The sequence below is a fragment of the Anolis carolinensis genome, chromosome 5, assembly GCF_035594765.1.
Source record: "Anolis carolinensis isolate JA03-04 chromosome 5, rAnoCar3.1.pri, whole genome shotgun sequence".
In the NCBI taxonomy this organism is placed as follows: Eukaryota; Metazoa; Chordata; class Lepidosauria; order Squamata; family Dactyloidae; genus Anolis; species Anolis carolinensis.
The window spans coordinates 76889603-76915885 of NC_085845.1; the positions used below are offsets into that span (position 1 = coordinate 76889603).

At 39.5% G+C, this 26283-nt stretch overlaps 2 protein-coding genes across 2 annotated transcripts in view; one reads left to right on the forward strand and one right to left on the reverse strand.

The window, feature by feature from the left end:
* nipal1 (NIPA like domain containing 1) overlaps window positions 1–480 on the reverse strand; it is a 33007-nt gene extending 32527 nt beyond the window's left edge. Inside the window, exon 1 of the mRNA XM_062981619.1 lies at window positions 383–480. Within this exon, the coding sequence (XP_062837689.1) occupies window positions 383–425 (43 nt within the window). The 5' untranslated portion in view covers window positions 426–480. The remainder of the gene's footprint in view (window positions 1–382) is intronic.
* An 11283-nt stretch (window positions 481–11763) lies between these two features.
* On the forward strand, window positions 11764–25372 carry cnga1 (cyclic nucleotide gated channel subunit alpha 1). The gene is made up of 7 exons (XM_062981622.1): window positions 11764–12874; window positions 12979–13055; window positions 13989–14110; window positions 17339–17440; window positions 18263–18370; window positions 21286–21392; window positions 22343–25372. Exons 3-7 carry the CDS (start codon window positions 13998–14000, stop codon window positions 23737–23739), a joined length of 1827 nt encoding a protein of 608 aa, XP_062837692.1. The 5' UTR covers window positions 11764–12874; window positions 12979–13055; window positions 13989–13997; the 3' UTR covers window positions 23740–25372.
* Window positions 25373–26283: the final 911 nt, after the last annotated feature.

The window sequence follows — 26283 nt, forward strand, 5'->3', positions numbered from 1 at the left end:
TCTGAGTCCACACTGCAACCCAGCTCAAAGCAGATAATGTGAGATTTTATTCAGCTGTGTGAAAGGGGCCATAGTCCACAATGCGATTTATTCCACTTCAAAGCAGATATTGTGGGATTTTCCGCCTTGATATTCTGGGTTATCTGGCTGTGTGGAAGGGTCCCCAAGACTTGGGTCCAAACTCATATTGCAAATGCAGCTACAGAAAAGAAAATCCAAAGTATTACTGATCCCTGTGATATACTCCCAAGTGTGCTGCTTCCCCATCGGCGCTGAATGACTTCCCCTGCCTGTGAAAGTAGCAGACGCTCCTGCCAAGGAAGTTGGCAAGGTCTTGGGCGCCTTTCCAGCGCGGCAGGTGAGGAGCTCGGCGCCGACTCACCTGGGCGGCATTCCTCCCGCCGAAGCGCCGCTCTCTCTCCCATGTTCGCCCCGAAGTGCGCCCCGAACTGTCGCTCCCGCGGAAAGAACGCCCGAAGGCCCGCCCCTCGACGCCTTTTCGGCCAATCCCCAGCCGGCCTGCTCTCCTGCGCTCGCCTCCCATTGTGACGTCGTTGTGAAGTAGTAGGCGAGGGAACCCGGCATGAGTTTTCCCTTCTTGACTGATAGACTGAGGCTCCATTGGGTTGTTGTATGTCTTTCGGGCTGTGTGGCCATGTTCCAGAAGCATTCTCTCCTGACGTTTCGCCCACATCTATGGCAGGCATCCTCAGAGGTTGTGAGGTATATGAGGATGCCTGCCATAGATGTGGGCGAAACGTCAGGAGAGAATGCTTCTGGAACATGGCCACACAGCCCGAAAGACATACAACAACCCTGTGATCCCGGCCATGAAAGCCTTCGACAACACATTGAGGCTCCATTGACAAAGCAAGCCCTCGTTTGATCAAAGAGCAGTCATTCTCAGACTCCACTTTCTCTCTCTTTCTCTCTCGGAGACTCACAGCACTATTTGGATTCTTTGGCTTCTAAACCATTTGGCTTCCACACAGCCATATAACCCAGACTACACCAATACAGAAAACTCCACAATATCTGCTTTGAACTGAGTCACCTGTGGGCCCTTCCACACAGCCCTATATCCCAGCATATCAAGGCAGAACTCTGGCAGAGCCTAACCATCACCCATCTTTTCTATTGAGGTCATAATTTGGGTCCTCGCCTATGTGATCCACAAGGAAGGAGCTGCTTTACATAACTTCAAGATAGTTCAAGATTTTCCTTTTCTTGACCCAGTAATGAATCAGAATGGAGTCTACAGTCAAGAAATCAAAAGAAGTCTAAGGCCCCTTCCACACAGCTGAATAAAATCCCACATTTTCTGCTTTGGATTGGAATATATGGCAGCGTGGACTCAGATAACCCAGTTCAAAGCAGATATCGTGCAATTTTCTGCCTTGATTTTCTGGAATATTGGGTTGTGCCAGGCATGTAGTGGGGGGGGGGGGGGGCTTGAGGGGCTTCAGCCCCCCCCCCCTGAAATTATCAGGGTGGTCCGCAAGAAGGCCTTACATTTATTATTGAAACTGTTATGTTTATTCATATCATGATCTGATCATCATGCTCAATATATCCCATATGCATGGAGGTACAGTAGAGTCTCACTTATCCAATGTTCTGGGTTATCCAATGCATTTCTGTAGTCAATGTTTTCAATATATCATGATATTTTGGTGCTAAATTCGTAAATACAGGAATTACTACATAGCATTAATGTGCAATGAACTACTTTTTCTGTCAAATTTGTTGTATAACATGATGTTTTGGTGCTTAATTTGTAAAATCATAACCTATTTTGATGTTTAATAGGCTTTTTCTTAATCTTTCCTTATTATCCAACATATTTGCTTATCCAACATTCTGCCGGCCCGTTTATGTTGGATAAGTGAGACTCTACTGTATTGGGATAATGATACAAAACGTTGGCTCTCCCGCTCAGACTCAGCCCCCCCCCCCCCCCCCGGAACCAAAATCCCAGCCCCTCCCGAAACAAAATCTTGGCTACGGTCCTGGGCTGTGTGGTATGCAGATGATACCACTCTGATGGCTGAAAGTTAAGAGCCTTATCACTAAGGTGCAAGAAGATACTGGGCTGCAGTTAAACATCAAGAAAACCAAGATCATGCCAACCAGACTGATTGATGACTGGCAAATAGAGGGAGAAAACGTGGAGGCAGTGACAGACTTTATATTTCTAGGTGCGAAGATCACTGCAGATGCAGACTGCAGCCAGGAAATCAGAAGACGTTTACTTCTTGGGAGGAGAGCAATGGCCAACCTCGATAAAATAGTGAAAAGCAGAGACATCACACTGGCAATGAAGGTCTGCATAGATAAAGCAATGGTATTCCCCGTAGTAACCTATGGATGCGAGAGCTGGACCATAAGGAAGGTTGAGCGAAGGAAGATAGACGCTTTTGAACTTTGGTGCTGGAGGAAAATCCTGAGAGTGCCTTGGACCGCAAGAAGATCCAACCAGTCCATCCTCCAGGAAATAATGCCCAGCTGCTCACTGGAGGGAAGGATATTAGAGGCAAAGCTGAAGTATTTTGGCCACATCATGGGAAGACAGGAAAGCTTGGAAAAGATCACGGCGATGCTGGGGAAAATGGAAGGGAAAAGGAAGAGAGGCCGACCAAAGGCAAGATGGATGGGTGGTATCCTTGAAGTGACTGGCTTGACCTTGAAGGAACTGGGGGCAGTGACAGCTGACAGGGAGCTCTGGCGTGGACTGGTCCATGAGGTCAGAAACAACTGAGTGAATGAAGAAGAAGGAGGAAGGGCCCTGGGTTATCTATATCTATACTGCCACATAACCCAGTTCAAAGCAGATAATGGGAGATATGGATGCCTGCCATAGATGTGGGCGAAACGTCAGGAGATAATACTTCTGGAACATGGCCATACAGCCCGGAAAACACGCAACAACCCTGTGATTCCGCCATGAAAGCCATCAACAACACAATTATTCAACTGTGGAAGGGGTCTAGGATTGGATTAGGTAGGGAAACTATTTTAGGGCCGGGTTGCTTTGAGTTCTCTCCTGACCTTTATGCACATCTATGGCTGGCATCCTTAGGGCTTGTTAGGTATATTGGAAGCCAAACAAGGGAGGTTTATATATCTGTGGAAGGTCCAGGGTGAGAGAAAGGACTCTTGTCTGTTGGAGGCAAGTGTGAATGTTGTAATGAATCACCTTGAAGAACACCCTCAAGGAGATCTGGGAAGAAGATTTAGGGATTAAAATAAATGAAACAGAGTGGTAACAGCTATGGAGACAAAGACATTTGAAAATCTTATTGATGTGAGTTAAAGAAAATTACAATAAGTTAATATGGAAATGGTATCTAACACCAATAACAATAGCAAATCTATATATTTAAAAATGTAATGTGCATTTTTCCCATGGGGTAAACAACAAAACCACTGAACCAAACCACACCAAATTTGGCCACAAATAACATAGTCATACAATCTATGTCTTTCAATCAAAAAATAAAGTTGAAATTACAGATGACAGGGAAGAACCGTTCTCCCCTCTGGCTGCCAGTCAGAAGGGTAGGCCACGCCCCTTTAGGCCCCACCCCCTTTGTGTCATAGCAACCTCTCAGCCACAATGGCACCTGGGGGACAGGCAGGGTTCACTCAGAACAAAACTCTGAAAACAGGGGAATTCCAAACAGGAAACAATCATGGCCAGCTAACATCTCCCAACAAAAGATTCCCCCAGGGAGGAAGCAGCCAGGCTTTGAAGCTGAAAGGCCATTACATGCAAATCATTCTGGTTAATTGCAGCATTCATACTTGCCTCCAACAGACAAAAAAAGGAACAACCAGAAATATTGCATATTCACAAGCTTTAGGAAATAACATGTACTACAGTAACTACCACTAATTCCTCAATACTTTATTTCCTATATCACCACACTTCACCACAGCAATGCGCAGCCAGATCGCCCCCACAAATAAAATTTTAAAAATAGCCGGAGAGGATGCCAAGAATCGGTAGTGGCAATGTAAATATGTAAGTAATTTTTGGAGAAAAGTATTTAGAGAAATAGAAGATATAATGAACATAAAAACAGAAAGAAGTCCTAGTATAGCATTATTATCATTATAGAATAATACACGACTGAAAAAAGAGGATAACAAACTTTTAAATAACAATAACAATAACAATAACAAATAGAGGAGTGGTATAAAAAAGTATGGAAATTGGCAATAAATGATAAACTGACATGTAAATTAAAAGTGATAAGAGGGGATATGGAAACAAAGTGACTCTGACAATGTGTGGAGAAAATGTATTGAAAAAGAATTCAAAAAGAAAGACGGAAAGTTACCTCCACAAGAGGAAATGAGATTTTGGACAGAGGATATATATATATAAGTAGTGGCTCAGGCGGAGGGGAACACGGTGGTGATGTATAGAAAATATGTATAAGAATAAAAATTACAGTAGATGCCAAAAGTGAATGTATGGTAGAGTGCATTGAATATTATGTGTCTGCTGTAAAACAAACGATGTATAACGAATATATTGAATCATGATAAAATAAATAAAAAATATTTTAAAAGTAATTAATCACCTTGATTAGCATTTAATGGCCTTGCAGCTCAAGGCTTGGCTGCTTCCTGCCTGGAGGAATCCTTTGTTGGGAGGTGTTAGCTCGCCCTGATTGTTTCATGTCTGGAATTCTCCTGTATTTTGTCTGTTTCATGTCTGGAATTTCCCTATTTTAGGGCCCTTCCACAGCCATATAACCTAGAATATCAAGGTGCATCATCCACAATATCTGCTTTGAACTGCGTTATCTGAGTCCATACTGCCATATACCGGTAATCCAGTTCAATGTGGATTTTATACAGCTGTGTGAAAGGGGCCTTTGTGCTTATTGGATCCCCATGGTAAGACATACCCACATTTTAAAATACTCATCGTCATGTTCAGTTTTGATTCAATTACGCTGTCCTTTATTATGTTCCTGCAGTTGTCAAGAGCTACATATGTTTACCTTTGTTCATCTGGCAGAAACTCAGATCTTGTTTTTCAGGTTTAAGATTCATTATGAAAGAGCGAAAGTAATTGGGCATGGCCTTGACTTCATACATATACAAATTGCAGTCTAAATGGAGCCACTTTCTGCTGACGTTATGTCAGAGTGTTAATATGCTAATTTGTGTCCTGAAGACACACAACCTTTTCCCACAATTCCCAAGGATGAGTTGTCAGATCTGCTCTTATTATTTTCGAACAGCCATTTAAGGCCCCATTCCACACAGCTGAATACAATCCCACATTATCTACTTTGAACTAGGATATATGGCGGTGTGGACTCAGATAACTCAGTTCAAAACAGATATTGTGGATTATTCTTTCCTGATATTCTGGGTTAGATGCCTGTGTGGAAGGGCCTTAAGCCAGAGAAATGTTGAGTGAGACCTCTCCGATGCAAAGAACAGGCAGACTCTACAAAGACTTGACTTTAAATACATACTTTACAATGCAAGTCTTTAAATGTCGTAGCTCTGATTGAGTTCAAAGAGTCTAAATATGTGTGTAGCATTGCAATCATTGTTTTCATCTGTATGTCTGACATTCTCGCCACAAGTATGTCTAAATGGTTGGGGTGGGGGCAGGAATCATGTTGGACTGCATCTTCCAGCATTCCTTACCACTGACTATGATGGCTAGGGCTGCTGGGAATTGCACTGTATTCAAGAATTAGGGCAGTTCTACATAAAGTGGTGGCCTGTGGACTAGTGCCTGAGCCATCATCTGGCAGTTCTTGGAGAATTTCCAGGGAGAAAAATAATCCTAGCCAATGGACACAAAATAATGCTCAATCCTGCACGTTGGGAGGAAAAAATGCTGGTCTCAGAGCTCAGAAACCTTAAGAGGCATGGGTTATAACTGCCATTTGTTAGGAAACACTGGTTGGGCCTTAGAGGCAGTCTATAAAAAAAATCTTGTGTTTATCAGCCAAGGCAGCTGTGCTGGCAAACTACAATAAAACGAAACACTTGTTTTTAATGTAATTGTAACAAGAGAAGATTGTTTTCCTTCACTTGCAATTGTTCATTGCTGTGTCTGTCAAGTAACTCAAATCTGCTCAGAATGAAAAATTGTTTTTGTCTATATATCCATTCATACTCCAGAGAAAAAATAGGAAACATACGTTAAAAAGGCACTACTGGATTAGACCAACAGTCTATCTGTATATCCCATTCGCTACAGTGACCAAAGAGGACAACTCCAGGAAGCTAGTCATTGGGATATGCAGCCATCCATGGCTATTCACCTTAGGGCATCTGAAGTCCAGAATGAATTGGGCCATGAAGTCTTCATCTTGCCTACTAGCAAGTACAAACGATAGGCTTATGATCCATTAATTTATCTAATCTTGCCATAGAGTAATTTTGCAGCCCTGACATTAACTCTAGTTGTGTCCAACTATGGGGGTTGGTGCTCATCTCCATTTCTAAGCTGAAGAGCCAGCTTTGTCCGTAGACACCTCCAAGGCCATGTGGCCGGCATGACTGGATGGAATGCCATTACCTTCCCGCTGGAGCGGTACCTACTGATCTACTCACATTTGCATGTTTTTGAACTCCTAGGTTGGCAGAAGCTGGGGCTAACAGCAGGAGCTCATCCCGCTCCCCAGATTCGAACTGCTGACATTTTGGTCAGAAGGTTCAGCATCTCAGTGGTTTAATCTGCTGCGCCACCAGGGGCTTCTATCACCACATATAGTAATAATAAATTACCCTGTCTGTAACTTAGTACTCCCTAGGATATTGTATCCTCCAATTAACTTTCAGTTGCTTTTAATACAGGTGGCTGTGACCTCTTCAGACTTCAGTGTTGCAAACTGACTTCAAATGGCAAAAGTAGTTTGTGCTGAACTCAGCAGAGGGAAAAGCATCTACATGAAGCCATTGAAGGTGAAGGGTAAATAGGTTTAACATCTACACAAAGCTGTTGGGTTAGATCATCCAGAGTTTTGGAGTTCGATGCCATCTGTACGCAGATGACATCCAACTCTACTACTCCTTTTCACCAGATGCTAAGGAGAGTGTCCAGATCTTGAAGTGGTGCCTGGCCGCTGTGATGAACTGGATGAGGACAAACAAATTGAAGTTGAATCCAGATAAGACAGAAGTCCTCCTGGTCAGTTGTAAGGCCGAACAAGGTATAGGGTTACAGCCTGTGCTAGATGGGGTTACACTGCCCTTGAAGGTGCAGATTCGCAGCTTGGGAGTCCCGTTGGATTCATCGCTGAGTCTGGAATCTTAGGTATCAGTGGTGGCTAGGGGGGCTTTCACACAATTAAAATTTGTGCGCCAGTTGCGCCCATACCTTGAGAAGTCAGACTTGGCCACTGTGATCTACGCTCTTGTTACATCTAGGATAGACTACTGCAACATGTTCTACATGGGGTTGTCTTTGAAGACCGTTCAGAAGCTTCAAATAGTCCAAAGATCGGCAGCCAGGTTAATAACTGGGATGTCATATAGAGAGCACGCAACTCCCATGTTGTATCAGTTCCACTGGTTGCCAGTTAGCTACCGAGCACAATTCAAAGTGCTGGCTTCGGCCTATCAAGCCCTAAATGGCCCTAGCCCAATCTACCTGTCCGAACGTATCTCCTTCTATGAACCACCGCAAAGATTAAGATCTGCCGGGGATGCCCTGCTCTCGGTCCCCTGGGAGGAGGAAAAAATAGCGAGCTTTTGATTAGCTCAACTGTCCAGTTCTCTGTCTGACAAAGACAGGAACTTCTGAAGGCAAAGATGCGAGGCTTCTAAAACAAAAGGTGATTATCTTGAGTAATCAAGGGCTGGGTTGTTAATAAAGAGGTTTAACAAATGTACATACTCTGAGCTTCTGTTTCTGCAGTCAGCAGTCTCTCAGCCTCAACTAGGCAAACAGTTTTGGATTTACATCTGGGCTGACACAGGAAACATATCTCTGCATATATGAACAATAGTCTTGGATGATTACCTGCCTGGGAAACAGCCAGAGGGGTTTGCCCAACCTTCCTGTTCTCAGGGAATTACCTCAGTGGGGTTATGAAAAGGTGACTGTCTCTGGGCTACATCTTGTTATATTTTATAAAGAAGTTTTTTTTGTGTGTGTCAGGAGCGACTTGAAAAACTGCAAGTCGCTTCTGGAGTGAGAGAATTGGCCGTCTGCAAGGACGTTGCCCAGGGGACGCCCAAATGTTTTGATGTTTTACCATCCTTGTGGGAGGCTTCTCTCATGTCCCCGCATGGAGCTGGAGCTGATAGAGGGAGCTCATCCGCGCTCTCTCCGGGTGGGATTTGAACCTGGCAGCTTGCAGATCAGCAGCCCAAGAAGTTTATACACTATAAGAAATAGATACAGTACACAGAAAGATACAAGTTACACATAAAATCAAGGAAAATAAATACAATTTATTAAAGGGTTAGGAACGATGAAGCTTTTGTGAGAGTGAAACTTCTGCTGGTCTACTCCGGATCTCCAATACTTGGAAATAGCAGAAGTTCGAAAAAGGACTATTCCGGAGCCCTTGGTGAACTATAGATCTTCTGGGGGGGGGGGGATAAGCATGACTCAACAACAGTGGTACTGTGCTGATTCCCAATCTAAGGTCCTGCAGTTGAACGTCATCTTAACCTTTTCCGCTGCTCCATAATACATATTTTTTCAAATGCAGTTTTAAAAAGTGATTTCACAATTACAGGTAGGGATATTAAAAATAAAAATATAACTTCAAAACAAGAATTACAGCCTCAGGAATAGTGAGGGTGACGTGTGGGAGAGTGCTGCCATGTGCCACAGAAGCAGACTGACCTCATAGCACCAGGTAAGTGATGGGAATGTAACACAATCTGCAGCTATTGATGGGGATGGGAAGGAGCCTCTGGTGGCGTAGGTGGTTTAAAGCCTTGTGACTTGAAGGTTGGGTTGCTGACCTGAAGGCTGCCAAGTTCAAATCCAACCCGGGGAGAGCACGGATGAGCTCCCTCTATCAGCTCCAGCTCCATGTGGGGAGATGAGAGAAGCCTCCCACAAGGATGGTAAAAACAGCAAAACATCCTGGCATCCCCTGGGCAACGTCCAGTTCCCTCACACCAGAAGTGACTTGCAGTTTCTCAAGTCACTCCTGACACACAAAAAAATCTTGGGGAAGTGGCAGGCTAGCAATGGGATAACACGGTGTCATGTGATGAGGATCATAATTTAAGGCGATGGCCCTGCTTCAATGCTGATTTGCTTCCTTTGTGTGGCAGTTCAAAGACTAAGGTAAGAATAGACAGTAAGGAAGTAAGAAGGAAGTGAAGAAGACTAAGGAGAATACAGCAAGTTGGAGGAGACAGTATAGCCAGAGACAAATCTGTGAAATTCCAAGTACTCATCTGTATCAATATTGGTTACTGGATTTTATTTCTTTTCACTGTGCTATACCTTACTGTCAAGAAACATAGTGTGTTTATCCTATAGAATTAATGCAGTTTGGAACCACTTTAGCAACTACAACTCAATGCTATAGAAACATGGGAATTGTCATTTTATAAACTTTTTTGCCTTCTCTGCTAAAGGTGCCATAACAGTTAAAGTGGTGTCAAATTCAGTGTACATGCCCCCCCAGAAAGAGAAGGGAAAGCCTTGCCAAAAACTGTTCCATCAGTGTCCTTATAAATAATAATAAATAAATAAAACTTTATTTATATACCGCCCTATCTCCCGGATGGGACTCAGGGCGGTTTCCAATCATGAAAACAACACAAACATTACATAACAACATAATCACACATTATCCATGCAGTATTTGTACATTTTTGAAAATCCAGGGAAGGGAATACAAATCTCACACAATGCTCCACTTTGAACACTGACATATTTTAGATCAGACTTTAACATGATATATAAATGACATATAAAAGTGGCATTTTCTGCAACTACTTTCCTTCAAAACATTAGGAACGATCCAGAAGCATGCTGAAAACTGGTGTTCTGTTTTCTGAAAATATCTAGAGGCTTTTAGATGGTGACAGCCTTAATGAGATTAAGAGGAATTAGAAAATACCTGACTAAACAAGACACAAGAAGAGATTAAAGGCCTGTCCAGAAATAATCCAGTGCTGTTGCTGTTCTCCTGCCTATCCCAAATTATGTGCTTCAAATAATAGTAAGACAAATATCCTTATAACGAAAAGGTTAGCAAGACCTAGAAACATAATTTTCTTTTGTACTGGATGTATTTACCAGGGTCTATGAATCAGGCCATGAACACAATATCTGCATCTGAAAAATGCTTAAATATTGCTACACCTGCTAACTATAGTTGTGTGGTCAAGATGGCAAAAGTACAATCCATGAGGTTTGGGGTCTCATTTGTTCCTGAGGCAATATGGGAATATTTATTTATTCATTTATTTATTTTATTACTATCCAGCATTTTTCCTGACATAGGGACTCAAAATGGCTAACAGCAACATGACACTATACAAATTAAAAACAGGGCAAATACATCGAAAACAAAAATTTGAAAAACAATCAAATTTTCTGTGCCATGAAATTTAAAATAATTAACAACAATAATAAAATACCATTAAATACAATTTAAACTCAAGTAAAACAGCCCTGCAAAATCCCATATTAGGGATATGAAAGAAGGGACACAGAATGTGGAAAATTGCCTTTTTTGACAGTTGTCGCAATCTCCACAGTACAAGACTCTAGGCATTGCTGTTCTCTCAAAGTAATTTTTCAAGCTTAGTTTAATGTGCAATGGATGAAGCATACCCAAACTTTAATAATATACCACTGTTGCATAATACAGTCAGCCCTCCAGTTTTGCTGATTTCTCTTTCATGGATTTGGGAATAATGCTACACCATGATGTAACGATAGTCCCGAGTATTCTGTCCCTACGTTGCCATCAAGTTACTGTGGTAGCGACAACTAATTGGAGTAATGGCTAGAATTTTATTGTATTTTTCTTTTGGTATGGGATGGGGGAGCAATGATATAAGGTTGCACTTCATACATAATGGCAACAAAGTAGGAACAGAGTTCCTTTATTAGTGCAATGCAGTTATCAAAAGTTACTTTTAGTGGCATTTTGACAAGGATTTTCCAAATTATGTGCAATTATGTGTTGCAACAGAACCCTAAAACAGATTTTCACGACAAAACATACTCTGACCAGGTTCCTTTTGTGTGTGTGTGTCAGGAGCAACTTGAGAAACTGCAAGTCACTTCTGGTATGACAGAAGTGGCCATCTGCAAGGGAATGCCTGGATGTTTTGATGTTTTTACCATTCTTGTGGGAGGCTTCTCTCATGTTCCCGCATGAGGAGCTGGAGCTGACAGAGGGAGCTCACCCGCTGTCCCCGGGTTCGAACCACCAACCTGACCAACCTGGTCAGCAGTCCTGCCAGCACAAGGGTTTAACCCATTGCTCCACCAGGTAATCCAATAAGTGAAAGTTTATTAAAAGAAAAACATATAAAAATAAGCAAATCCACAAAGGAGGCAGTGAAAGACTTTACATTTCTAGGTGCGAAGATCACTGCAAATGCAGACTGCAGCCAGGAAATCAGAAAACGTCTATTTCTTGGGAGGAGAGCAATGGCCAACCTCGATAAATAGTGAAAAGCAGAGACATCACACTGGCAACGAAGGTCCGCATAGTGAAAGCAATGGTATTCCCCGTAGTAACCTATGGATGCGAGAGCTGGCCCATAAGGAAGGCTGAGCGAAAGAAGATAGATGCTTTTGAACTTTGGTGCTGGAGGAAAATCCTGAGTGTGCCTTGGACCGCAAAAAGATCCAACCAGTCCATCCTCCAGGAAATAATGCCCGGCTGCTCACTGGAGGGAAGGATACTAGAGGCAAAGATGAAGTATTTTGGCCACATCATGAGAAGACAGGAAAGCTTGGAAAAGAGCATGATGCTGGGGAAAATGGAAGGAAAAAGGAAGAGAGGCCAACCAAGGGCAAGATGGATGGACAGTATCCTTGAAGTGACTGGAATGAACTTGAAGGAACTGGGGGCAGCGACGGCTGACAGGGAGCTCTGGCGTAGACTGATCCATGAGGTCACAAAGAGTCGGAAATGACTGTGTGAATGAAGAAGAAGAACACATGCAGTAAAACCTGGCAGTAACCAGGATAAAAGGGGGTGGCTGGCTAATATACATTTGGGGAAATTGCGGGTGGAATTGAGTTAACAGCTGAAAAGCAGGTGTTTAAAAGGTGCGTTTAAAACCCAATTCCAACCAAAATGTATACCTCCGCATGACTGGATATGTCCCATTTCTATCCTTCTTTTTTGTATTAGATAACAATGAAAGAAGATGAAGATGCAAGATGTTAAAAATGCCCATTCTGTATTCACTCTTGTACCCTTCCCCATTCCTCATATATTTTGCAATAAAAATGATATGGAAAAAATCATAAAACAATCAGGCTAGGTTGTCATCTTTTCCCTAATGGATATTGATGCTCTTAAAAACTGCATATCAGTCAACTGATGTTCTCTCCATTAATTCTAGAGGCAGAGGGGACAATTACATTTGATGCATTTTTGCCTGGCAGACACTTGCTTTAATTATAGAGCTTCTTCCAGGAATGTAAATGGGGTTCCTGTAGAAAATGGCAATAATGACTTTTATCAAGCTCAGCTCTCAAACACTAGACCACTATTTTTTATACTGGGTAAACATGGAATGCTACTTGTTGCATCATACATGCCGAAAGTACACTTAAAGAGGAATTTCTTCTTTCCTTGATTTTGGATTTTCATGATCTGTGGCTGCTACAGTGTGGAGACTTAAAGGATTTCTTTCAGTACAAAGGACAGCAGATTACGTTTCCAAGGTAAGCACAAGCAGGCACTATAATACTGTCATATTGCAAGAGCAACAGCTGCATTGTTTTCATTTTTGAGTTCATTTATTTCCCTCAATTTGTTTTTTTCCTAGACCTCCTTTTCCTAGGAAGCCAAGGACTTCATCATCCACACAGGATTCAGTGCAGAATATGGAATGAATACACTGAGGTCGGTAATTTGTTATTTATGTCATTCGGTTTTGTTTAAAAGACATGAGCAAATGTAGTAGTGGGTTATTAATAGATGGATGTTTGACCGGAATGCTAAATGGAATGATACAAGTGGGTAACATTGAAATGTGGTCGAGCTGAAGATGCTAATTATTTCCTGGGAGAAAAACATGCAAACCATAAAAGGAGGAGCAATGTGCATTTATTTTACTATTTATTGTACAACCCTCCTATTATGCTGCCAATCTGTTGTGAAAGTGATTACTAAACTATGAGAAATAACATTGCTTTTTCTGACGAGTGCCAGAATAAATTTAGGCATATTTAATAGCAGAATCTTATTCATCACTGTTTAATATTAAATCCCATGTTTACAGCTACAATCCTGTGTTTACCTCTGACTAAGTTCATATATAGGGTGGCTTTGAAGTCCCATTTCTTTCAGTGGAATTTAAATGTGCATGTGTTTGGCTAACATATGCAAAATACTTTTGGTCCTAATTTTTCTTATTTATGTACTGTTTACTATTATTCTGTACTACTCATTTGATACAAACAAGAAACAATTGTGAATCAACCCCAGTTGTTATGTGTGCCTGCTCCGAAATAAATTTCATGGGGCTTACTCTCCAGATAGCATAATAACAATAATAAAACTTAATTAATTGCCCACCCATTCTCCCCGAAGGGACTCAGGGCAGCTTATAACAAAATAAAACACAGTGGCAAACATTCAATGCCGAGATCGTGTATGTATGTGACTGAAACCTGTTTCCATTGTTTAGATTTCTTCACTGGAAATCTCAATGGGATATGTTTTCTTTTTACTAGCTCATCCCCACTTATTTAGTTGCAATTCTATGTCTTATATTTAAAATCTTTTATCTGATCTGACTAAATATATTTTTCCTCATTGTTTCTCAATTAACAGATTCCAGTTATGACCACAAAAATAGGGGTGATTGAAACCCATCATGCTCATTCAAATATTCATAATTCAGCTCTCCAGGACAGGAGTAAAAGTACTGAAAGAGTACAAGATGGTGAAACAAGGTAAAGAATGTGAATCATTTCTCCTTTTTATGCCAAGACTGCTCTTTACTATATTGTTATCGTATTTCAGTAACACAATTCAGTCTATATATATATATATATATATATATATATATATATATATATATACACACATACTGTATATATATACACACACACATGCACGCACGCACACACACACACACACATACATATACATATACATACACAGAATAATTTATGTGGGGGAAAATCCCACTAATAGGATATTGTCTTCCTGAATACAGAATGAGGGACGCCTGGCTCGATAGCAGTACATGTGAAAAAACTCTTGGAGTCCTTGTGGACAACATGTTAAACATGAGCCAATAATGTGATGTAGCGGCAGAAAATGCCAATGGCATTTTGGCCTGCATAAATAGGAGTATACTGTCTAGATCCAGGGAAGTCATGCTACACCTCTATTCTTGGTCAGACCACACCTGGAATACTGTGTCCAATTCTGGGCACTGCAATTTAAGGAAGATGTTGACAAGCTGGAATGTGGCCAGAGGAAGGCAACTAAAATGATCAAGGGTCTGGAGAACAAGCCCTATGAGGAGTGGCTTAAAGAACTGGGCATGTTTAGCCTGCAGAAGAGAAGGCTGAGAGGAGACATGATGGGCATGTAAATATGTGAGGGGAAATCATAGTCTCTGTTGCCCTGGAGACTAGGACGCGGAACAACAGCTTCAAACTACAGGAAAGGAGATTACACCTGAACATCAAGAAGAACTTCCTAACTGTGGAACTTTCTGCCCCAGAGTGTGGTGGAGGCTCCTTCTTTAGGAGCTTTTAAACAGAGGCTGGATGGCCATCTGTCGGGAGTGCTTTGAATGCGATTTTCCTGCTTCTTGGCAGGGGGTTGGACTGGATGGCCCACAAGATCTCTTCCAATTCTATGAAACCAGATGAGATAAGTAATTAGCTTTATTTGGATTAATACTATTATTTGGCTGAAACATGATTTTCTAACCCTATATATCTCTCCATATGACCGAATAATTGTTGAAGATGTATTTTTAAATTGAGTGATTACTCTTGTTGACAGAAAACATATCCAGTAAACATAAACACAATCCTATGCATATTCGCTTGAGAGTAAATCACACAGATACATGGACTAGTACTGCACAATACAAAACAACACCGCCTACTGAAACAAATAGGCTTAAGCACTTTCACTTTGTCACTTGCAGTTTGGTAACATTTTATTTGGAGATAGATAATTTAGATATTCTATTTGGAGATTTGTTTTATTGTCCTCATTATATGAAACTTCTTGTTTTGCTATGAATCATGTTGGACTGGTTAGATAAAAACTTTGTATGTACAATTTTTATTGTTCTGTTTTATAGGTTCAATGTACTTACTCTGTTCTGCACTATTAAGTGCTTTTGTGAGCGGCCCCAAGTCCCTTCGGGGAGATGGTGGTGGGATACAAATAAAGTTTATTATTTATTATTATTTGAACATATCAAAAATATTTATCACTTGGTTTGAGGTGAGAAATATAATTTTATTCATACAAAGATAGTTCACAGTGGCTTGCACCTGAAAAAAGTATCTATACGTGGTAGCATATAACATAAAATAACACTCTTCAAGAGGGAGGAAAATATGTTAATAAAATTGTATCTGCTTGGAAACATTCAGTTTACATCCCATACAAGCTGATTGAAAATTCTTTATGATTTCCATGGATTAGGATGGATTTTTTTTAAAAATTTACAACCTTTCAAACAAACAAAACTTTAGATATGTGCACATCTGTGCTTCCAAGAAGGGATTTATGTTGAAGGGATGTAGGAAAACATGATGAGGTAGGACAGCTAGCTGCCAAAAAGAAGTTGAGACCTTGCTGACATCTACAGGAGGATAAGATAAATGTCACAGAGAGGTGATTTCAGCTACAATTTGCCAGGTTTGCCTACAGAAGACTGTGAGAAGAATTACCAAAAGGAGATATCACACATCCGTTACTGACACACTGAGCTTCTTCGGGGAATTGTATGTGTAGTTACAGGGATCTGCCTCATTCAGTTGGTAAAAGCATTTCTTCTGAGTAGCATAGCAGAACCCATCAAAAGATAAACAAGAATAACGGCAGCAATCATTGAGTTTCCACATTTATTGCACAGTAAGCTTTGTTTCTCTCCAGTATCCATTGAGAAGCAGGAAAGCGAAGTTCAAGAAAATGAAAAATAATGTTCTATATTGATATAGCTCAGTGAATGAAATAGATGGAGAGACTATTTCTTTAATTTAAAAAATGGTACAGTAGAGTCTTGTTTATCCAACATAAATGGGCCGGCAGAACCTTGGATAAGCGAAAGTGTTCAATAATAAGGAGGGATTAAGGAAAAGCCTATTTAATGTCAAATTATGTTATGATTTTACAAATTAAGCACCAAAACATCATATTTTACAACAAATCGACAGAAAAAGCAGTTCAAGACATGGTAACATTATGTAGTAATTACTGTATTTACAAATTTAGCACCAAAACATCGCAATGTATTGAAAACGTTGACTACAAAAACATTGACTACAAATAAAGATAGAATTGCATATTGTAAATTGTATATATATATATATATATATATATATATAATTGTGTGTGTGTGTGTGTGTGTGTGTGTGTATATATATATATATATATATATATATATATATATATATGCTGTATAAGTTGCCTATGTTACCCTCTAAACTTTATCATAAGGAAAAGTGGTTACATTCCCTCACTTATCACTGGGGTTATCTTCCAGGACCACCCGCAATAAGTGAAAATCTGCGAAGTAGGGATACTATATTAATTTTAATATTTATAAATTATTTTAGTAGTTATACACTATTTCAAGTCTTTATCAACCAATTATGTGTTAACAAATTGCCCCCTCCTCCTATTGCCACTTAGGCTCCTTTTCTCGCCCTTTGGCTTCTCCTTCCTGCCTTCCTTAGGATGTAAATTGTAATTTATTATGATTTTTTTAGAGTTTATTGAAAAACCGCAAAGCAGGAAATCTGCGAAAAGCGAACCATGAAGTAGTGAGGAAACACTGTATATTATACTCTACTAGTTTGACCCAAATAAATAAATCAAAAATAATTAAAAGAGGGATGCCTGTACCATTGCAGAATTTATTTTGAGAAAGCTGTTTATTTATTTGTATTGCAATGACTCTATCATATTGATCTTTCTTCCAGTAAATCTGATGGAGAAAGAGAAAAGGCCACAGTAGAAAAAGTAAACAAGGAAAACCAGAAGAGCAATGCAGATCAATCGGAGAAGAAAAATGAGAAAGAGAAGTAAGTGTTCTTAATTTAGGGGTAAATACTTCTGTACCATGTCATGAAAAATACGGGGACAGAGTCTTGCTACTGTAGGGTGGGTTGGGTTACAGCTTTCAGAGGCCTCACAACACAATGTTAATATGTAGGAACATGTACCTTGAAGAAATGAGATGCTTATTGTGCATATGTATGGTTTCTAATAAAGGAACTAACCATCTAATCTTTGGAACCTACATAATTTCTATATGATAGAAATAACATATAGGACCAAATCTGGCCTTTAATGTATGCTGGTTGACTCTCCAGTAGCTAATCACTGTTGTCATGATATTAGCCAATGATCTTTTTTTCTAAATGGGCCTTCTATTGATTATCCCTTCTCAAAACAGTCCTCTATTAAAACCAAATGCTGACCAAGGATGTATACTGAGAATATATAGCTTATTGTAGGATCTCAGTACATGGGAATGGCAACTGAGCATTCATATATCATCAGATCTATTTAGAATGTGTAACTCGTGGGTGATATGAATGAGAGTAGAGCCAATGGAGTATAGTGGTTTGAACATTGAACTATGACTGCGAAAGCTGAGATTCGAATTCCCTCCTGAATATGCAATCCCATTGGGTGACCTGGGCAAGTCACACTCTTTCAGCCTCAGAGGAGGACAAAGGGAAACCGTTTTTGAAGAAACCTTGCCAAGAAAACCCCTTCATAGGTGGAATATAGCTAGCCCATTACAAACAATTGAATTAGGTGTTGCTGGATTTTATTCAGGATGGCTATTTTGTACCAGTTCTTCAGTAACATTGTTTTTTCTTTTGCTCACTATTTAGGGAAAAGAAGGAGGTATTTGTCATCGATCCTTCAGGAAACTTATACTACAACTGGCTGTTTTGCATCACATTGCCTGTCATGTACAATTGGACAATGATTATTGCTAGGTATTGTAAAACAACGTAAAATAATAACATATTGATTCATATTACATATGTTCAATTGTTTTTAAATAGAAACAGAAATCAAAGGAAGTAAGAAGCCTTTCCATGATAGAATTAATGTTGTATCAAATGGTGAGTCCAAGACATGTTGAAACAGAATGTAATGTTTCATCAGTTAACAAATGCAATATGTCAACTGTGGAATCATATGTCTACCTATTAGAAAAATCAGCCTATTACTTTAAGACTTTAAACTAAGAAACATATGTGGAAATGTATCCCAAGAAACTGAACTGTGAAATAAGCAATATCACATTTAACATTCAAAATTTACACATCTGGTGATTTTGAGTAAATATAGCAATCTCTGCTTCACTGCTATTTCCCCTTCATTCTACAATACAGCTAGGATATTTACTTGCCTTGCAGGTAATGATGACTGATATAATCTATGTAAAGTACTTGGAATATTCAGAAAAAGTTATATAATTTTTTATCGGATAGCTATCAAACCTCTCTGTATTCTGCGTTCTGTACTGAATTTGCTTTGCTTTGGCACTGGGCAGATTTCAGAAAGCTTGTGGGTTGCAACAATCTTTATGCAAGTCAGTTCAGTAGCAATTACTTCATCATTAGCTCCATCAATATCCACCAGCATATTAAGATTTAATTAATTTGAAAATATATGCACATTTAGAATTAGGCCTCGAGACTACTGCAATCCATTCTTGCAGCACTTTGTTTTTCAGCCTCAATTTTTTTTGTTGCATTTTCCCTTTGTGAAGTGGAAACATTAAGCTTCCATTGTGATCTCTGACCATACATGAGGATATGCATCACAAACCTTGGAAAACATGTTGAACGCAGGCATATTTATATCTCAGATTACAGTGAAAACTCTATGGTGGGCAAACTGAGAATTGAAGGCTGCTGAGAATATTATGGAAAATGAATAATTGAAGTGTGGAGTCAGAGTGGCAATCTGGTCAAGTCTCTCTAATAAGTGCAGAGTTAGAGAGTTCTCAATGGTTGTCCAGACAATGCTTGAAAATACTGAGCAATGGACAACTTACCCCTCACCCTAGTAATCATTTGCCTTCTTGCTCTTACCATAAAAGATGCTCCAGTTATTCATCTATAATCAGCTTTCTTACAAATGGAGCCTATGATAAAATTACTATAGTTTGCAAAGCAAAAACTTGCTCCCTCCTCCCTATAACTTCCCATCCCATATTTCCACATGGCCATCATGTCTCCTCTCAGTCTTCTCTTCTGCAGGCTAAACATGTCCAGCTCTTTAAGCCACTCCTCATAGGCCTTGTTCTCTAAACCCTTGATCATTTTAGTCACCCTCCTCTGAACACATTCCAGCTTGTCAGCATCTCCCTTAAATTGTGGTGCCCGGAATTTATTTATTTATTATTTACAGTATTTATATTCCACCCTTCTCACCCCGAAGGGGACTCAGGGCAGATCACAATGTGCATATACATGGCAAACATTCAAGGCCATTAGACATACGACATACAGAGAAAGACACAGAGGCTATTTAACATTTTTCAGCTTCCGGCTTCATGAGGGTATGCTCGATTCTGGCCAAAAGGGGAGCTTCTGTGACACTGAGTCCTTGATGGAGTACTTCTTCATTTTTCTGCACGCATGCTGCTGGACATTTTATGGTGACGTAAATTAATTAAATTAGTCTCCCCACATAAGTGGTCCTTATATTTTCCTACTTGACAGATGAAACTGTCTTTTGGATTGCTTAGGTAAAGAATGAGCTAGGCTATTACTGGTCGGGCACTCAAGCCGAACCTGGCTGGTTTTGAACTCATGACATCTCGGTCAGTAGTGATTTATTGCAGATGGCTACTAACCAGCTGCACTACAGCCTAGAATTGGACATAGTATTCCAGATGTGGTCTGACCAAGACTAGAGGTGTAGCATGACTTCCCTGGATCTAGACAACTATACTCCTATTTATGCAGGCCAAAATGCCATTAGCTTTTTTTTTGCCGCCACATCACATTGTTGGCTCATGTTTAATTTGTCCACGAGGACTCCAAGATCTTTTTCACACCTACTGCTGTCGAGCCAAGCATCCCCCATTCTGTATCTTTGCATTTCAGAAAATGAAACTCCCAGGTTCAATGGTACTCATTGAACTACTGCAGTACAGACTATATGAATTGTGATAATTCCTACTAGAAATGAACTTAACCTTCATTGTTCATTGTTGCCATATGGCTGGAGGCTTCATTAGCCACCTGACTTGGTTAGCTCGTCTTCTCTCTCTGTCTCTGACCCCCATTTGCACTGTGATATAATCGAATTTATGAATCCAGATTATCTGTTTTGGACTGGATTATATGGCAGAATAGATCCAGCCTGTCTTCTTTCTCCTGCTGACATCTCTCTCTCTCTATCCCCCTTCCCTTCCCTGGGCAGTTTGCTGAGTTGTCCTTTGCTCCCTTTCCTAGTAGAGTTCTTGGTAGAGCTGACAAGACAGCAATAAGGACACTGTGTCAGCTGGCAAGAGGTGAAGCAGCAGTGGAATGAAAGAAAAGGAGGGTGCATCATAACACTATATTAGCCTCACCCTTAGGCGGATCAAAGGACAAGACACAGCCCTCTTCAAGTATTTGAAGAATGCTATTATGTCTCCTCATAATATTTTATCTCCAAGCTGAAAATGCTCAGCCTTCAATTTTCCTCCATATTGCTGACCATTTTTGTTGTCCTCCTCCGGTCTTGTCGCAATTTGCATATATCCTTCTTTAAATTCAGTGTCACCATCCCTCAGTCCTTATTTACTTCTGGAAGTAAATTTCCATAGAAGATGAATCCAATTTCCTCGACTTTGTGAATGATCAGAATGGTTAATTTTAAATTCTGTTTTTGTTGCTTTCGTTTTCAGGGCTTGTTTTGATGAACTTCAGAGTAACAATTTACAAATGTGGTTTATTTTTGACTACATATCAGATGTTATTTATGTTGCTGACATGTTTGTAAGAACCAGGACAGGTAAGACCATGTTCTTTTGAATTATCTTGTCAGAAAATATAATCAGGCAATACTTTGTCTAGGTAGGAATAAGTACATTGTTGGAAGTACCTTTGCAAAAAAAGTATTTCTTAATAGGATTACTTAATTATAAGGAGTTTATATTCTCATTTGTTTCCAATCTACCAGAAATGCTTATCAAAGATATAACTATCATGATTTTTTCATCATCAGAACATGCTCTATACACCTGCTGTGACAGTTTATTTCTACCACCCAAATATGAATTATGGCCCCATCTACACTGCAATATAACATTCAGATTATATGCTTTGAACTTGATTGCATGGCAATGTAAACAAATATACTGTAACCTAGTTCAAAGCAGATAATATGGATTTTATATGGCAATGTAGATGGGGCTTAAAACTCTTATCCTCTCAACCAGCCACAACAATTGGCCATGCTGACTGGGAATGATGGGGATAATAACTCAACACATCTGAGGACGTACTAGGTTGGGGATATTTGCTCTGTACTGATAATCTAATAGTAATATCTCTCATTACCAGTCACTCAAGGCTGCCTCTTCCAATAGCATTTGTCAGAATATATTTTGTTGCATCTGTAGTTTGAGCCAGAATAGGAGTAATAGCTCATTTATTTATTTTGATTTCAAACTTAAGAGTTCTTATAAAAGTATCCCATAGGTCAACTCTGACTGAAGCCTAACCGTGGAGCTTTACTAGAGAGCTCTGTTGTTATGGTTGATGGGAGTGGATTAGACCTCTCACAATTTATTTCAACAAACTACAAAACAGGATTCCATAGAATGAAACCACAACCAAGTAGTATCAAAATCCTATAATTCAGTAATACAGATTGCCTCTATATTTGTACTTGCTCTTTGTCACATCAGTTAAAATTAAAAGGAAAATATCAGGAAGTCTTTTATTTACATTTTATTTTAGGGTACCTGGAACAAGGTTTGTTGGTGAAAGAAGACATGAAACTTAAGAAAAGATATAAAGGAACAGTTCAATTTAAATTAGATGTACTTTCCATCATACCAACTGATCTACTTTATTTCAAATTAGGGTTGAACTATCCTGAAATAAGAATAAACAGGTTACTTAGAATATCTCGTTTGTTTGAATTCTTCCAGCAAACAGAGACAAGAACAAGTTACCCAAATATCTTCAGGATTTCAAATCTTGTTATGTATATTATAATTATTATCCACTGGAATGCATGTATCTACTTCTCAATCTCAAAAGCCATTGGCTTTGGTACAGACACATGGGTCTATCCCAATATTACCCATCCTGAATTTGGTCGACTTGCTAGAAAATATGTATATAGCCTCTATTGGTCAACACTGACTCTAACAACTATTGGTGAAACACCTCCTCCTGTGAGAGATGTAGAATATGTTTTTGTGGTTGTTGACTTCTTAGTTGGTGTGTTAATTTTTGCTACGATTGTTGGTAATATTGGTTCTATGATCTCTAACATGAATGCTGCCCGAGAAGAATTTCAAGCACGGATTGATGCCATCAAGCAGTACATGCAATTTCGGAATGTGAGCAAAGATTTAGAAAAAAGAGTTATCAAGTGGTTTGATTATCTGTGGACAAATAAGAAGGCAGTGGATGAAAGAAAAGTCTTGAAGTTTCTTCCTGATAAATTACGAGCAGAAATTGCCATTAATGTTCATCTAGAAACATTGAAGAAAGTTCGAATCTTTGCAGATTGTGAAGCTGGTCTATTGGTTGAACTAGTTTTAAAACTACAGCCTCAGGTATACAGTCCTGGAGATTATATCTGCCGCAAAGGTGACATTGGAAGAGAAATGTACATTATCAAAGAAGGCAAACTTGCCGTGGTAGCTGACGACGGAGTCACTCAGTTTGTTGTCCTAAGTGATGGCAGCTACTTCGGTGAGATTAGCATTCTTAACATCAAAGGCAGCAAAGCTGGAAATCGGAGGACAGCCAACATCAGAAGCATTGGCTATTCAGATTTGTTTTGTCTATATAAAGATGATCTAATGGAGGCTCTTACAGAATACCCAGATGCAAAAGCAATGCTGGAAGAGAAGGGAAAGCAAATCCTTATGAAAGACGGATTACTTGATTTAGCAGTTGCAAGTGATGGAAAAGATCCTAAAGATATGGAGGAAAAAGTTAACCACATAGAAATTATGTTAGATAATATACAGACAAGATTTGCCAGGCTTTTGGCTGAATATGATGCTGCACAGAAGAAACTGAAGGCAAGGCTAAAGGAAGTTGAGAACATCGTGAAACCACCTATACATTTTGATTTCTCAAATTTAGAAGAAATTGAAATAGCTCCTGGTCAGTAAAGAATTAAGAAAATGCAATAGAAATGTGGATATTCTGTATTAAATTAAAAACTAATTAAATAATAATTAGTGAAGACAGTAACTAGATTTGGAATATGCCCACAACATTCAGTTTCTATCCCTAACATATAGTTTCATGTTATACAGAGTTGAAAGTTCAGGATCATTCCAGGCACTTAGGTTTCCAGACCAAAACTTGAGATCTAGAAGGGGTACCTGCTGGTATTATTAAATGATATCATGGATTACTGAGCTTGTGGCTCAAATACACACAAACACACACACACACACACACACACACACACACAAATACATGCAGAATACACATTTTACTGCTTGGAAATTAAGAAAGAAATCTTTGATAAAGGGGATGTTCCTCGACAAAGGTGAAATGACAGGATAAGGAACATTATTGGAGCCCACTTGCTTCTAGGCAGAAGGTGGATTCAGAGCTGTCATGGGTGCCACAAAATCTGGAAGGGAAAAAGAAAATATGCACACTCTTTAGAAAGCCTTTGCAAGTTGTAACAACAAATAGATTAAGACAGCTTGCAAACTGCAGCTAGCTACTGCTCTCCTAGCTGGGCCGGAGATCTTTACACAGTTCTTCCTTCTTGTCCTTGTTTTTTATTTGGAGGTAATCTGTGTAAACTAGAGACACAGGAACGAGTCCTGAGATCTGGCAGCCATAATTGTAACTTTAGACAATGCCAGCATCTTATCTGGATGGTCAATATACTAAACAATAGATCAGTATATGTGTGAATAAGAATTATGTAAAGGTATAGTGTATTACTATTACCTATATGCTGCTTCTTGTCTTTTAAAAGAGGCTCAAAGTGGTTAACAATGCTAACATTATATGGTTTCCATGAGAAGTTTGTTACACTGCACAATCAAAACAGCTTTATAACTGGCAGAATATTATTGTGGTGGCAGCCCAGAATATTAGAATTATATATAATTAACAGTATTGTATTATAATATTTACAGTATTGTATTATAGGCAGTCTCTAAGTTACGAACAAGATAGGTTCTGTAGGTTTGTTCTTAAGTTGAATTTGTATTTAAGTCGGAACAGGTACCTTTTTCAAGTATAACTCCCACCAAATACACACACACACACACACACACACACACACACACACACAAGCGCTGGATGGCATAGGGAAGGGTTAACACCCCTGTGGTGTTTGTTTTGCTGTCTGTGCCCCTGGTCAGAAGATCTCACCTCACTTTATATCCCTGTGATAATTGGATTTTGAAAAATTTGGTTTGTTGTGGAAACAAGGATTGCTGATAGTTTCGGTGGAGACACCTTTTCCCCATGATAACTCTTCCAGGAGTGAATCTCCCTTCTGAGAGGTATATTTCTCTCACTTCCTGTCATCTCACCCCTGTTGTTAACTATGAGTCAGTTGCCATGCGGATGTTTGTACAAGGATTGCCTATAGTAATTTGATGTAAGGAAATCTCACTTTGTTAATAAAATATTTACAGATATATTTTATACAAAATATACATAATTTCTGATGCTGATGTTTGTAAAGGCATCTGATGCACATATGTACATGTTGAATTTTTATTCTGATGCTGTGATTATTTAATTTGAAATAAATTAAATACCGAGCTATGTCTACAGCGTCCAGAATTATTAAGAAAACACATTAATATCGAAAAGTGGTGGAAGGAAAAGCTGGTGGAGGAATGGCCATCTGTAAATACCAGAAAGACGTGAGTTTTGGTGCATTTAATCATGTGGTGGTATTCCAAGGATGGCAGGCAGAGCTCTTTATTGCCAAGATGAGTTACTTTGAGCCTTCAGTTTCATCTATCGAATATACTTGTGTATAAGTCAACCTTGTGTATAAGTCAAGAGTAGGGGTCCAAGTATGGATTTTGACACAACCATGGATATCTGAAGGATTATACCATGGAAAGAAAAAAGTGCCAGCATCACTTTGGGGTCAGCTGCTCTTAGCCCCCACTGCCATTTTTCCACTCAAAAAGACCAGAAGTAGTGTCATAGTGCAGATAGTACTGGGATTGGTGTAACCTTTAGGACATACTAAATCTTCACTTTTCACACTCTATTGAGAGAAGGGGATGGTTTCTTTTTTAAACAAAATAGTTAAGATACAGTATTTACATTGACCCATGTTTTGGATCGATTTTTTGACTAAAATTTCTAGAATCATACATGAATATATACGATAATAGTGAGAACCAGACATCACTACCTGTCAGACTCCAGCCTATTCCTCTAGTTTGTGCAGTTTATTCCTTTTGAGCAAGGAAAAGTGATATATACATGCACAGGGGTAATTCCAGTCTGATAACCCTGTGGTCTTTACCATATATTATTTGATTATTCATTGGGGCCAGGGTCACTGAGGCCCCTTCTACATTGTCTTTATAGCTCAGGATCTGAGCCCGGGTTATCTGCTTTGAACTGGATTATATGAGGCTCCTTCCATACTGCTATATAAAATCCAGATGATCTGCTTTGAACTGTATTATATGGCAAAGTAGACTCATATAATG